General features: G+C 37.1%; 2 protein-coding genes across 2 annotated transcripts; one reads left to right on the top strand and one right to left on the bottom strand.

Annotated features, from left to right (window-relative positions):
- The first annotated feature begins 2,038 nt into the window (after window positions 1–2,038).
- LOC117920859 (transcription repressor OFP6) lies at window positions 2,039–3,127 on the top strand. Its single transcript, XM_034838522.1, has one exon. It carries the CDS (start codon window positions 2,191–2,193, stop codon window positions 2,749–2,751), a length of 561 nt encoding a protein of 186 aa, XP_034694413.1. The 5' UTR covers window positions 2,039–2,190; the 3' UTR covers window positions 2,752–3,127.
- A 6,633-nt stretch (window positions 3,128–9,760) lies between these two features.
- On the bottom strand, window positions 9,761–10,721 carry LOC117920024 (transcription repressor OFP13-like). The gene has a single exon (XM_034837370.1). It carries the CDS (start codon window positions 10,594–10,596, stop codon window positions 9,913–9,915), a length of 684 nt encoding a protein of 227 aa, XP_034693261.1. The 5' UTR covers window positions 10,597–10,721; the 3' UTR covers window positions 9,761–9,912.
- Window positions 10,722–16,051: the final 5,330 nt, after the last annotated feature.

Below are 16,051 nucleotides of genomic sequence, written 5' to 3' on the forward strand. Positions count from 1 at the left end.
AGTTTATTCTCATAGACACTCAATGGTGATGGATATGAGCCTTTGCTGAGGCTATGATCCTTGGAAAAGGTCCCAGCTCATTATGTTAGTTACTTAAATTAGGTGCAGGGGCACCTACTGCTCTTTCACTTTATTCTTTAAGATTTATTTCGACTGTTAACACAAGTTGAAAGTCTGGAAAAGGGACTGCCAGTTAAGGATGTTATATAAATAGTTTCAGTGTTTGTATTGGTTGCCCATATGTTTGATACTGTTACCTAATCTTGGTTCTTTATAAACACGGATGGAACAGGTTTAATGCTTGTGAGGAAAGATAAATGACATCTTTTCTTTAGTCACAACTCTGTTCTCTCCAATAACTCTATTCTAGAATATGGGGTTGTCGCTTCCAATGCTGCAGAAAACAGAATCCAATGCTTAACTTGCATTTGACCATTTGTATGTATTCTCTTCCTACTCAACCCCGCCTCTTCTAACTCTTCTTTTAGCTCATTCTTCATTTTGCTTGCAATCAAAATCTAATGGTTCTGCTTGGCTGAACTTGCTTGAGCCGCTCAAGCTCGACTCTAGCATGATTAGCCAACCCAGCTCAAACGTGTTCATGAACCTAATGCAACATTCATTTGCGTGCTAAGTCCACTTCAAAGGAGCTTGTCATGACCAATGGCGCTTGGTTGACGGCAGTATTTCGTGGATAAGCATTACCTCTACTTTCCAACTTCACGTGATGCATCTGTAGTACAATGGACTAACGGCAACCGTTGCAAAGGTGGTAGGTCCAATATTTACGACCATGGTGTTGTAACTCTTCTCTGCACATTTATACCTTTGTCCTCTTCCATGCAAGCAGAGACTCTCAGCCCACAGTTTATCTTCAGTTGGATAAGGAATTTGCTTGGCTTAGATTTAGCTGGGTTGAGTTTGTTTTCACAGTAGACATAACAAGCTTATTTATTTATTGCTATTGTTGTTATTGTGACACTATGGTGGTTATTACTCATAAGGACTGAGATAAGAAATTATGGTGCTCACTGTATCACACGTGTAACGCCTTCTATTAACATTGTAGAGTGGGAACAGAAAAGGCCAATTCTGGCCGCAGAATCACAAAATCGCGGCAGATCATCGGCTCATATTGGCTTCTATCGCCCCGTGAGGGCACGGCTCGTGATATGTGGCCCAACCCATCCACCTTCAACATAAATTTCCCACTAGTTGACTGACATCGCCCAATACATATCGTATAATATGGCATATGCCGAGGCCCATTAACCCTTAAAAATAATGTGCTCCTATAGCTTTATAGCACTAGCGGGTTTTATCATCCAACGTGCCTTCATTAAAGAATAGTCGCTTTTATTCTTTCTAAATTCCAAGCTCAGCAATTATCGTGTCGTTTTCCTTTTTCTGATTAGAATGCAAAATCCAACTTTTCCGTACTGTTCTCTTAATAATATTGAACACAAATTCCAATTATTAGTAAAATTGAGGAAGTCTTGTTTCATAATGAATACTCATTTCCGAATTTGGAATTACCCACTTGGAAATTTTCGTAAAGCGGAGGGATTTGTCACTACTTATGAGTCGGCTCAGCGAGTCTTTTGAGTGAATTATCACAAGACCTTCCTGTTCATAACAGAATTTTTCCAATCTATAGATTTTGTATATTTTCCAAGTGGGAAGAATCTTGAGGGACGTACGTATAGATGTGGATGAAGAGACCTGCATTTGGGGGATCTGAACCATTGGTATCAAATCAAGGGGCCAAAAATATAGGTTGTGATCCCCATATCATTCCTAATGCTCATGTCAATTCCTTACTCTCAATTTCTTACTTTGAGGGACTTCTAGTATATAAAGCACAATTGGTAAAGACCATGACTCCAGCTGTCTGACATTTTTTTATTAATGACTGTGCCTCTAATGATCATGCTGCCTGACGCGTCTCTCTTAAAAACACACGGTCAAGATTGGGCTGTCACCACTTAGAGCAACAGATGAGTAAGGATGCAGTGAGGGACCCTCATCCCTCACATGCAGAATTTATAGAGAGCCTTCGCCTCCTGGCCTCCCCCACAGCCTGAGTCAAATGCATCACTTGCTCTTCATCTAATCCAATTTCCTTATTTCATTCGGCACGCCTTTCGCGACAAGCCCCTCTCTCTATCTCTCTCTCTCCCTTTGTCTGCAATGCCCACCAATAGGAGGAAGCTCCGTCTCAACACAGTGACTGTAAACCTTGGTTGCCGTTGTCGGAGGCCGAAACTCTCCGATATCTTCAACCCCAAACCCAAAGCCAAAACAACTCCCGTTTGCCGCAGGCCCGATACGTATCGTTCCTCTTCAAGCTCATGGGAAAAGGGTGGCTGCTCCACCGACCAAGACGACACCACCACCACATTCTCTCCCAACGTAGGCACGTCGTCGGATTACTCCGAAACCGATTACGAAGCGAAGAGCTCTAAAAAGGTCCGTGGGTTCGGGAGAATCGGGGGGGAGAGCATGGCGGTGGAGAAAGACTCGGACGACCCATATCTGGATTTCCGGCACTCCATGCTTCAGATGATCCTAGAGAAGGAAATATACTCGAAGGACGATCTTAGAGAGCTTCTCAACTGTTTCTTGCAGCTCAACTCGCCCTACTATCATGGAGTCATTGTTCGAGCTTTCACTGAGATCTGGAATGGGGTCTTCTCTGTGAGGTCCGCTTCTCCAAAGCCCCATGGTTCCCGCAAGTCACGTGACTTCTAAATGCTGCGCACGTGGCCTCCTAATTTCTATTAAAAAAATTTATATATTTATGTATGTACAAGTACAAGTGGATGAAGCTGTGGCCAACGTTGGTGGGAAAATACATATAAAATCCAAAGGAGGTGGAGTGATGATTTGTGGGAGACCGTTGGTTTGATGCATTTTAATGAGTGACAGTCATGTGTACAGTGTATTTCATATTTGAGACTGACTTTGCCTACATTTTCCAACACTCTCTCATTAAACCACCGCTGCCATTTTCGTTTACTGCTTCCTTCAAGTCCAATGTTGATGGGTCCTTTCTCTGAATGGATTTCAATGTTGTTAGGTATGTTTGCATTTTGAATTCGAATCCAGACCTTTCTCCAATTTGGCATATGCTTCGTCTTCGTCTCCACTATGATTTTGTCCCTAATTATTTCCGCCATCTGTTTTTAATTTTTAATTTTCGGATTAAATGCAAAGGATGAGATTAACCTCACCCTAATGCAATGCAAATTGCACTTCGACATATGCAACAACTAGACGAAGAATAATTTTTTAAAAAAATTATTTTTTAATTCAATCGGTCAGAGGTTTTTCTTATATTATATTATTTAATAAAAAAATTTAATTTTAATCACTTTTCATCACATTTGAATTAATTACATATCTTTTTTTATTGATTTGAAGTTTTATTAAATATCTTTTTTATTTTTATTTTATTTTTTTCTTACTCAAAATGAGAGTAAAGAATTTAAAAATATGTTGAATTAAATCATATTATTTATATATTTAGATTTTAATCCCATTGGTTTTGTCTTCTTATTACCTTTTTTTCTGTTGGGTAACTTTGATGAAGAAGTTGGGGAGTGAGGTTGTTTCAATTTTACCCTGGTAGTAGTGCTGTCGTAACCTTTCGAGATTAGATGGGTCTAGATCAGGGGAATGATGAAAGGTTGAGATAATGGGGGCATACCAAACAGCTAGCACTGAGGGCAATTAGGGAGGTACTGGGCTTGCAGCAGTTAAATGATGGTTGGGTGTAGCTAATGAATAAATCATTCAATCCTTCTGACTCACCCCCACACATAATTACTTCATAAATGTGGGTGTCAAATCAATACGAGAGTTTAAAATGTGGTGTTCTTTCAAGGGTTGGTCAAATCCATAGGCCCCATTAGGGAATCTTCAATCCTAGTGGAAACACCCTGCGAGGTGGGTCCTTCCCTTCTCTCATTTAAACAGACCAAGATGGCATTTGGCCATTGGCAGATAAAAGATCTTTAACTAATTAACTATAAATCTATAACCCCATCCCATTCCCATTTCCCCCTACCCAAATTTTAGAAACAAAGTGCTCTACAAAGAAGTACTAATCTCTTCTGCTGCATTTCTAAAAGCTATGTCTAGAGAAATCTTCCTTTGTTTTCAATCTTACTCTTCCCGTTAATAGAGCCAAAGATTCAAATCAATAGAAAATTTTCAATCTTTCCTTCTCAGACCAATCAAAGTGGAGATACTTGCTACAAAAAGAGGAGTGTCTTTTCTTCCTTCATTTTCAATAGCAAGCGTTTCTCTCAGATGTTTTACCAACCAACAACTTGTTATTGCTTCTGATACTTTCGAAGCAAAATCCAGCATGTGGTTATAAAGGAAAAATATCAAATCATCCTACAGTTTCAATGCTTTCAACCAAAAGAAGAAAAGAATAAAGGTACAGTTTCAATAAGAAGACACCAGGTCCATCACCATCTAATCCTTTGGTAGTGGGGGACATCTTTCTTCTTTTGTACTCATGAAAAAACCACGTTATCTGGTTTTGCCTCATCTTAATCTAAGTTGGGTTATGTGGAGGAGTGAGGGACAGACGAAGCAGAAAATATTCTGAAAAAGCTCAAATGAAAATTATGAAGTTTTAGTTTACCCCACCCCATTAAAAACCAAAAATCTGAAAAACACAGATGTCCAAAACTTGGCATCTATGCCGTTCTGGGTTTGGGTTTTACAAGTCTCTCATGAGCGTTTCATGGAAGAAAAAAGAAACATGTGGTATGGTCTTTGTAACTTCTGGATGACATTGTGTCAATGTGAGAAAGTAATATATTGTTTGATAAAGATGAGACAAGGCATAAAGGTTCAAAAATCAAACCCAAAGAGTACTTCGATTTGGTGAATGGAGATGGGAAGATATTAGGAAGTGAGGGGATAGTTTGTTGGCCAATAAATTGAAATGTTTTCATTTGGAGCATCAAGATGTGAGCTTACGGATAAAGTGGTTGCGGCAACCCATGACAAAGGGCGTAAATGCTAATCAAATCAAACAATTCATCACGCCACAATCAGAACACCCCAACCCCATTTGCTTCAACCTTGTCCCTCAATCAACGACGCACTTAACTTGCTTATCCTCCAAAGGTTTGCTCCCAGGCCCCAAGGACCCTCACTTACCATGCTCCCAGCCCATCAACAAATGTGGGGGTCCTCGTGCTTCCATCTCAATGGAACATGTATGGCGATTACACATGCTTTGCTATAATGGGCCTACACAAGTTGTGCCCTGCCCCAAATAAGTATTTGGACTTGATAAATCTTGACTTGGGCTTCTTATCCCGGGGCTGATTGGGTCCATATACTCATCATATTATCAGATGTTGATCACATCCAGGTGTGACTTTGAGTGGAGGTTGTAATTTAAAAAAAAATAAAAATGGGAGCTCAAAACAATGACCAAATCCAAGGGAGCAAACACTCCCCTCCCCTTGAGATATGTACCCAAAATCTGTTCATCATTACAGCCATATAGAAAGGGGTGGCGTAGTGGACGTGAGCTGAGAAAAGGAAAAAAACAAAAGAAACAGAAGAACATTCAATGCACAATGACACAAAGTAGTGCACTGATTTGGGACATAAGTCATAACCCTCCCTCCCAGCGAGTTTATTGATCTGGGCAGAGTAAGTCTGATTCATGAGTCACTTTCTCACTATTTCCGAAACCAGGCTGGGTGTGGTAATGATTTTAGACAATTGACTCTGTCTCATGCATTCAGAGCTTGCTTCTACTGTGGGAACAAGCAATCGATGTGGCCGTGGCTATTAGTTCTAGGCTCAGGCGATACTAATGAAGAAGAGGTATTGAATGCTCAGGCAATATTGATACTAATGAAGAACAGGTATCAATTCAAAAGATTCCTACTAAAAGTTACAACATGCCACGCTTGTTTTATATGTTTTATATTTTAGTAGTGTTTGAAACTTAATACTTATCATTTAATAATATAAATTAATTTTTAAGTTAAATTATATTTAATTTATTAATTTAAAAATTATTATTTAATTTTTATTTTAAGAATTAAGGTTTTTTGATCAAATTAATTTAAAATTTAATTTTAAATTATTAAATTAATATGTTTAATTATAATTAGAACAAAAAAATTGAATAATAGTGAAAGTCATAGAGTAGCAAAAACTATCATGGAGGTAATTAGGGAAAATGGGGATAAAAAAAGTAAAATAAATATGTTAATTTAAAAATAAATTAATTATTTTTACTTATTATTTAAAATTATTTTTAACTTTAACTGATACTATTCGATTAGTTTATCAAACACACTTAAATTACTTAATAACTTAATTTAAATTGATTTATCAAACACCCACTTAATCTTATTCATATATATCATTTTTTTTTTATTAGAAACGATTACTCATATATATCTTAATTAGATTTATTTCACTGGATTCAATTTTTATATCTTGATCTTATGCTTTCGTTCAATCATCTAAATTTTTTCATAAACCTTAAATAGTAGATATTGATGGATTGTAAGTAACTCTTTGGACCTTAAAGTTTTGTAATTTTTAAGGTGGTATTTCCCTTTTCATTTATTAAAGAATAAATAAGTTACTCTTTACTAAAAAAAAAAAAAAAAAATATTTAAGTTATGTTTGGTTTTAAAATTTTTTTAGAAGTTATAAGAAAAAATATTGAGAGAAAAAGAAAAAGAAAAGTAAAAAAGAGAAATAAATCAATAAATTATATATATATATATTTAACTCATATTACTTATTTCTCTTTCTTTTTAAATTATTTAACATTTATATATATTATTTTATTTTATATTTTTTTTATAGTAAAATCAAATATAGAAAAATAATTTTTTATTATTTTTTTCTTTATTGATATTTTTCGAAACAAACACAGCTTTAATATATTGTACTTGACCAACTAGGGATAAGGAAATATTGCAATAATAAACCGCACGTACATTTTATATAGCTTATAGCTGTGCAATTTTTTAAAAGCTGCATCAAATCCTTCTTTAAATACAAGTTATGATAACGCCCACGACTCAATTTCTGACGTTATGATTCCTTAAGGCAATGGTAGCTGGGGATCACTGATGCAATATCTCATGGGATGGGGGCGTGTTTCCTTTTACAAATGCAATATCTCATAATCTTCTAGTTTTTTGAAGAGCCCACATTGAAAGCGCAATAAAAACAAGTTAATGCTTTGAAGCATGGGATGGTGTATTTGGCCACGGAAGGCAATTAATGCAAAGCCCACAAAAAACCACGAACAGACACCAACTTCAATATTGTTTGGTCACAAGCCACAGAGGAAATTAAATTTTCACGGAAAATGAGGATCTTAACAAGTGGTGATTAGTGATTAAATATACTGCTAATGAGCAAACCAAAAATTAATTATTTAGCAAAAACTGTATTGGTTTCCTCCAAACTTTTGACAAGTTGAAACCTGCAGAGGGAAAGACCGTAGGGTTTGTTTGCTTGTCTCAGATAGAAATGATCAGCTGTGGCTTTTCTCATTCTGATTAACACTGCGGACTCATTGCCTGATGACTATATATCATCACCGTCCAATAAGTAGATGATGCGATTCCATTCAAGAGATGAAATGGTATTTCCCAAACAGTACTCTACGCCTGTTGATAATTCCTCCAAGCATCATACTGTGCACTACCACTACACCCCTTGAGATTTGCAATTTGGAGAGGAAAACATAGCCAGAAATTTCGAGCCTCTTGGTAATTAATCACAACGCTAATTGAACTCGAAAAACCAACCCCACTTGCCTCAAACTAATCAACCACTGGAATATTGTTATGTAGTCATTGACTACTGCCCACATGAGATCAAATCCATTAGACATATATAACAAATGGAAATCCCATCATTAGGAACAAGCCATAACTTTGAAACCTAACCCGCCACCTAGCATTAGTTTAGCATTATCTTTGCATGGCCTATAGTGACGTTGCGTTTCAAAATAGAGGGTATGGCACAAGGTTTAGAAGCTTCGCCACCCGGGCAAGAATCTGGGCTCATAGATTAATAAAGCCTAGGCGGCCCCCATGGGGAGCTACAAATTCTTGAACTTGGCGCGTTGACAATCAATTTGTTTCTATAGATATTCATATAATATGCTTTATTTTATTTTTATATCACACTAATGCTAGTAATAAAGCTTGGTTGGCTCCATAAATTTGCTGCTTTTGCAGGACTGGGGTTCAGTCAGCCCAGTTTTAGGAAAGGTAATTATGGTGGATTAATAGTATAGGATATGGACATACACAGTGCTGTTTAGGGTTCCAACTTTTTCTTCAAGGGTCTCGACCCAAATTGATAAAGGATAACCCAAAATAGTCTACTTTCAAATTAAATCATGTGAGGAACGTATACCTGTATATATAATTGCATACACAGACATACCAGTATTTAAATTTTACAAAAAGGAGCAGATGTCACATCAAAGAATATGCCCATGTTTAGCAATTGTATTTTTATCATACATTAGAGTTAGCTGACATGTGAAAGAAATTCTTAATAAGCATAATGATGTAGAAGAATTAACGATTTGAAGTGGAGTTGTGGAAGGCTCAAACTCCTATTTGTTGAGGAAGAAGGAGAGGAGGAGAGAGTCTTCATCGTTTCAAAGGAAGCCAAACACTATAGACTTGTAATGAAAGTTTAGTTTTGTTTTATAGGACAGATTCTGCAATTAGATATCACAAGAAGTGAAGTGAAATAGCAATCAATCAATTATAGCAGACAGAATTTAGTTGTAGATCATGGAAATCACCATTTAGGGCAACAAAGAGTGTAGGCTTTATCTGCAATTTCAATTTCTCCGAACTTCCTGTTTAGGCAAAGTGGATCCACTAGAGGTTGAATTTCCAGCTGGCTCTTTGCTCATCACCGGTACCACCCATCACATTTCTGGAGGTGACATTCTCCCTTCACCCAACAAGAATATTACGTTTTCTTGTTTTATCCTCCAGCATTTAGTTTGGCTTTGAGATAGAGATCAGATTCAAATTCCTTTGGACGCTGAGATGATAAGGTGCCCTACCAAGAACAAATTAAAGAGAGAAAAGAAAAGTATTGAGTATTGATATTTAAAAGTTGAATGGCAGATAGGGTTTTGTTTCTATTCTAAAGTTGTGGCCATTTGACCCAGGATACCTATCATACTAAACACGAGAGGCAAGGTAGCAGACCAAAATGAAATTCTAAATTTTCTTGAGGATACCGATAAATGGTGCAGGTGCAGGGATATGAGGGGTAAGCACCAGGCCAAAATTCTGCGCTGGAATTGTACCTATCAGTTGACAATGACTGTCCAATTCAAAATCAATGGCTGTGATGTGTGTCATCAGCTCAGCTTACTATCATTTAATCAGACTGGTGACACGTGTGTGTTTGTGACTTGAGATACATGGGATCATCCATCACTGACAAAATTCAATTACCAAAACAACTCATAATCAACCCATTTGGAACTCTATGCTGCCATAAATAATAGAATGCCGTTGAAGCAACCTCTCCCACTTCTGCTTGATTTTCAAACTATTATTTTAATCCACTTTGGGATTTTCTCTTCCAGAGGGTGGTTTTTTCCTTCTTTCTTTTTTTTTTTCTTTTTTTTTTTCTGTTTTCATATTTCATTCTGGGGGAGATAACAAGTCTTCTAAAATGGGAAAAATAAGCTTAGGAAATAGGAATATGTCGATGGCAATTTCCATTTCACTTTCTCCAATGCACATAAAGAAAAGGAGGTGATGTCCTACACTTGGTAGAAAGGGAGAAGAAGAAGAAAAAGGAGGTTAAGTGGAATATGATTTCTTGAACTAGAAGTATACATATATATTCACTGATTCAAACATGTAGAGATGAACCATTGTCTTCTTCAATCTCTATTGAAGAAGATAAACAAGGAGTAGTGGAAGAACAGGAAGAAGAAGCAAAAGACAAAGGAGAGGAAGGAGAAGGAGAAGTAGAAAAAGAAGAAGAAGAAGTAAATGCAAAAGCAACAAGTAAATCGACAAAAGCTCCGATGATGTAACCATGATTCTGCTTTTCATTGACCCTCAAATACCAACTCAAAAGCTCTTCAAGGGACTCCCAATCCTTCAACCCATGAGCCTCCGCCATCTCCTCCATCGACCTCCGAAAGTCCACGTAAGGGTCCTCCGACTCCATGGACAAAACCACACTCTCCTTGAATGGAAACCCGCCTCCCTTCGCCTCCTCCAATATGGAACTCGTCTCACCTGGCTCGAAAAACAGCCTTTCCGACCTCAGCCCACGAATCACAGTCTCTATGCACTCACCTCCAGACTCCTCCGAGGATCCGGAGAAGCTTTCCGACTCGGATGAGTTGGTGGACCATAACTCCTGCGTGTCAACGACATCAGAGTAGGCGGAGTTGAGGGTCTTGAACATGTCGCTGGTGCCAACTCTGAAAGACAGGGTTTTGGGCTGCGTACAGTATGGCCATTGCCATGGAAACCTAGCATCTACGTTCTTCAACAGAAATGGGAACTTCGTCCTCTTCCCCATATCAAATTCTAGGGTTTGACAGAGAAACAGGGTTGAAGCTTGGGTGGCATTAATGGGGATAGCCAGAGAGAGAGAGTGAGATTTTAAAAGGAGTGAAGAGAGACGAGTGGAGGTGGGAGTTGTAAATTTGGAATCAAGGAAGGAGAGGTACAGTTTTAGAGGGGAGTGGTGGGGCCTTTTCATTTATAGTATTGAATCAAAAGCTTTCTTATTAAATAAAAGTATTCCAGTTGAGACCATTTAATACCATGGTACTTTTGTTATTACCATAGCTTTTTACACAATCTACCCACCCTCTTCAATATACTTATCAATTATTTCTCTTTTTATCACCCTGTACTCCTGTAGGACTGCCATCTTTACGTTCACATTCAATGATACAAACAGTTTTATTAAGAAAAAATCGTAACATTTCTTAGTTTTTAATTATCCTTTATCATTTTTGTTAAATTTGTAAAATATAATTTTTTTAAATATTTACGTTTCGTAATATGACTTATATTTTATAGGTTTTTGAATAATTATTTTGTTCCAAATATTTTTTCCTGTAAATCACATAATTATAGGAAACGATTTGACAGCATGTTTTCAAGATCTATTTCTAATTTTTTTTTTTCTTTCAAAGTGAGTTAAATATTGTTTTATTTATTGGACAAAAAGGAACAGTTTAATAATTAAAATACCACAAATAAATTTTATTTTTTATAAAATAAAAACAGTTTTAAAAAGATGTTAAAAAAAATAGGGACGATTTATTAATTAAAATATTCTAAAATTAAAATATATATATACATCATACTTCCTGTTTTTGGTTTTGAAAAAATTAAAAATATTTTTTAGAAAAAGATGTTCTCATTTTTCTTATCAGTCTCAAACCAAAAAAAATAAAAGAAGAAGAAGAAGAAGCAGAAATGAGATGGAAATGGTAAAAGTTTGAAAATTAAGGAAAGTAGAGGAGGAGGGAGAGATGGGGACCACGTCATTTGGGACTGCTATTAAATTAGGGAAAACAAGATTTATGATCATTCTCTTGAGCATTGTCACCATCGATCAAAATTAGGATTGAAAATGACGAGGTCCAGCATCACATTATTTAGAAGATAATAAAAGAACAAAAAGTCATCTTTATGTATATTGGACCGCAATGATGACGGGCCATTTAACCATTCGACCATGCTAATTTGTGTAATGTCTAAGATCTAATAATGTCAAACCATCGCACCCACTCATCAAACATCAGCTAACCTCAAATGGCTCTATAAGGTTAAATTGATTCCTCTTGGAAGGGCAAAAATACGTAGGGGAGAAATTGCCCCCCTCTCCTCTTCTCCTCCCCCCTCCCCCCACCCCAACCCAACAAAACGAAAGAAAGAAAGACATGGTGGGGCTGAGGTTCATGTGAAGTATTAATTTGAAAAGGATCCACGGGTCACGTGGCTGGATAGACGTCCCAGAGTTGCAGTTAAAAGATTGGGACATGGAGAGAGGGAGAGAGGATGAGAATGGGTATTAAAGGCTTGGTGTGGATGGAGTGGAGTGTATTTTGTGTTAAGGAGAAAATGGTTGTAGGGGTGTGTGTCACCCTTTTGTTTCCTTTTTGTATTGGATGGGATGCTCCAAGAATGGTGTCAGATTTGGATACATAGATTCAAAATTATCTCACTTCATTCTATAGACATGATTGGGACACTGGGGGTAAATGAGAGGGTTAGGATGAATTTGATGGTGGAGGGGTGGGCGGTGGGCCCATTATGCTGGCGGATGAAAGTGGTTTTGGTTTTGTAGGCTACTTGAGAGTTGAGACAATGTTATCCACAATTTATGATATAATGAGATTCCATCTATAATGCAGTATCCCCGCTACTACGTGGTCCCTTTCCTTGTTAATTACGTACATACCCATGCCCTTTCTTTTCAACTTCAAGTTCTCTCTCTCTTCCTTTCTTGCCCCTCTGCTTTTACTTTGCTCAACTCCAAATTTCACCGAGTTAATGATTTATTTGAAAAGGGATTTTGTAGACATATGAACTCAAATTTAACAAGAATAATATGAAAGGTTGACAACCCCAACATAATCATAAAGTGAGAGATGAAAAACACTATGCCGGACAGAGAGATTATATTTACGGGGAATCAGAGAACATTACAAGCATTTACACACAAGGAAAAAGGGAGTGTGGGGAACAAAAACCTCTTCATCCGTCAACATTCTTTGAGGGATTTCCTAACCCAAATTCCAATCTAATTTTGTTTACACAAACAATCTTCTATTTTAATCCATATCCCAGATAGATTCAAGGCGCCACAATAGGCTGGGCTGCCCGCTGCCCGCTGCCCCCTTCAACACTCAACAGCTACAAGTTAAAAACAAGGCCCAGATCAACAGATATTTACACGGACTTCCTTGCATAAAATTGTAAACGAAACCCAAACATACGCTTTCATTCATCAAAATACATGGAATTTTTTATTTTATTTTCAAATACACATGAAAAAACCAAACAAAAAATGCAATATATCTTAAATTTTCAATAAATAACCATAGAATCTGCGCCTTTTCTTTTGTAATATAGACTTTTAAGAGAAATTAACAGTAATCGATTTAAATAACCAAATTAAATAATTTAATCCAATGTACTGGATCAGAATATGAGGCCAGCATGCCAGGCCCCAAGGGCTAGTCCATCCATCGCATTCACTAGAACAGGCTGAACCGAAGCCAGCCAAGGGCATGTTGAACCCTGTCCAGATTTAGACACTGATGAACTAATTCGCCAGTATGCTGCATTAGAGATCATCCACTCAGTAGTTCAATTGATGGAGACGGACTAAGAGATCAAAAAATGTATTACTTCCATGTGTGTAATAAGATAAATTGCCTGTTTCAGGGTACTAGAAACTACTATTATCCATGTGTTAGAACATAGAAGTTCCTGCATGGTGCTCTTATTTTTGTCTCCATTACCTGAGAGGGCTCAGGGAGGATGTGGTTGGCAATTTAGCTAACAAAACTTCCCCGAGTAAAATGAACAATCTCGCATCTGTAGAGAAGTCCACACTTGTGGGCAAAAAAATTAAAGATCAACAATTGAGGATGCGGTTCCCAGTCTCTTTAAGGTTCAAAAGTTTTTTTAAAGTCAAAAAATCAGTAAGAGAGTCCATGTATCAAAGAGAAATGACCACAAAGATGGAATAAGTTGATTATACATAGTGGGAGATAACATGAGAAAGAACAAGCGACCTCGGAGAACAGTATAAGAGGGAATAAGCTCATTACAATGCAGAAAGGGGCACAAACATGAGACAGAATAATCAATGTGGAGGATAAAAGGGTGATTAAATACAATGCAGGCCACGACCAACTTGTGTCTTCTAGTTGTATTCAGAACTACAGCAAAACCTAAAGCCACCAAAATGTCATGTTACAGCACCATCTAATCACCACCACCATGTGACGACTTCCCCTCTCCCTGAAACAGCACCACCACATTCCCAGTGATATCACCATCAGAATCAACCAATTCCTAACTCAACCCTCATATTGTCATTCCCACAACTGTCATAGCTACTGCACTGCATGCAAACCTGCACATTTGCCCAATTTGTGCTAGTCCTCCTCTAGGACAAGGCTACCCTAAGCCTTTAAATCTCTTAAACTTTACTAGTCAAACTTTTTTTCAAAATTTGAGAACCAACTTAAATCTGAAATGTCAAAAAAACAAATGATATTTAACAAAGGAAAAAAAAAAAAATCTTCAGCATGGATGCATGAAAATATTCTTCGACTTCAACAAATCAAGAACTATGATAGTCTTCTAGCCCCTCGAACTATTCTCCTCTAAAGCCAACCCCCCCCCCCCCCCCCCCCCCCACCCCCACCTGAAGGAAGAGAAGCGACTTGCTCAGAACGTACAAAAAAATTCCTTCTCACTAGAGTTCACTACTGGACTTCTGATATATCTCCTGTTATTTCAAGTGAAAATTTAGATTTTGCCCCTTCACTTCAGAACCCAACTACTCTCTTCAATAAAATAAAAAAAAATAAAAAATAAAAACTCAAATTCGGGATCGATAGCACTGTTCACAGTGAAAACTGCCTTCGCCTGCTATGCTAACAGGGAAAGGAGAACTTAGCACAACTGAAAACTTCTGCTTAAACGTCTAGAAAGCAAGTCCCTTTGCTACATATACAGGAGTTGAGAGCCACAACAGAATCAAAGGAATTCTGTGTGCAATTTTGGAACCCGGCCCGCTGGACTCTTTATACCACCAAAGTAAAGGAGATACCACTGCAGCCTTCAAACACAGCAAGAAAAACACTCATCTCATACCTAATGACTTGATTCGGAACAAGTCATTTAATATTAGAACTACAATAACTATATAAAATCATTAGCTTTGGACTTCTAACACCTAACACCGCCTAAAATTCTAAGTTTTAAGAAGACAAACCACACTTGAAATAAATTTTTCACTACAACTTGGTTTCACTTATTAATCACCTAAGAATTCCCAGACTCAGCCTAATGGAAACCCTTCGAAATATCATATTCATCTGTCCCAACTAACCTAAACCCACAAACAAAATAAAGCCTCCACCTTCATTAACTGAGTACATGTCCCAATGCATCTTCTTCACCAGAACTAATTAAAATTTTCCGGACTTGCAGCCTTAAATTATGAAACAGAAAATGTTCCTTGGGAGTTTTTTCTTGTCCCACTTTGACCATCACCTATTTCTGAAAGTCTTCAAGCCCCTTCATAGTTCCTTACCAAACTACAGTCCATGAATTTCTATAACCTCAGTGCATGGTCATCTTTACCCAGATTCCTAAAGAAAAACTGTCCTAAAGGCACTGCAGCTTCACACTAAACCTCCAAAATCAAGCAGGTTTTCTTCATTAACCCAATAGGCTAAATGCCCAAGTCCCCTAAATAACAAATTTTAGCATTTGAAAATTTTGATTTCTTTCTCTCCTACATATTCTCAACTGCCAAACTAAACCTATTTTCACATCCAAAGAAGTTTACTTGTGATCAAATCATGTATTGCTTTCCTAATTTTCTTCCATCATATAATGTATCGTAAGCTTTTTACAAATATCAAAAATGGGTATGAAGTGAAAAATATCAATATACAAATCAAACAGATACTTATTACAAGAATGAAATGAAGGAATAGAATAACAATTTCATGAAAGATACTAATGTAAAAGGAAAATATGGGCATCACATTTAAACCTTGAACATTGAAGTTCAGAGAAATCAATGTAACAGGTACCGCATTTTAATTTATAATGTTATCATAAAATCTATTAAATAAACTTCATTAACCTCCAACTTTAAAATTCTTTTTATAGGCAAATGAAGACTTGTTAAAAGTAGGGGTGCAATCGAAGAACACACAATATATACAAGCAGTGCATTGAAAGACAAAACAACACTACACCCAAGC

This window comes from Vitis riparia, chromosome 8 (assembly GCF_004353265.1).
Source record: "Vitis riparia cultivar Riparia Gloire de Montpellier isolate 1030 chromosome 8, EGFV_Vit.rip_1.0, whole genome shotgun sequence".
Lineage (NCBI taxonomy): Eukaryota > Viridiplantae > Streptophyta > Magnoliopsida > Vitales > Vitaceae > Vitis > Vitis riparia.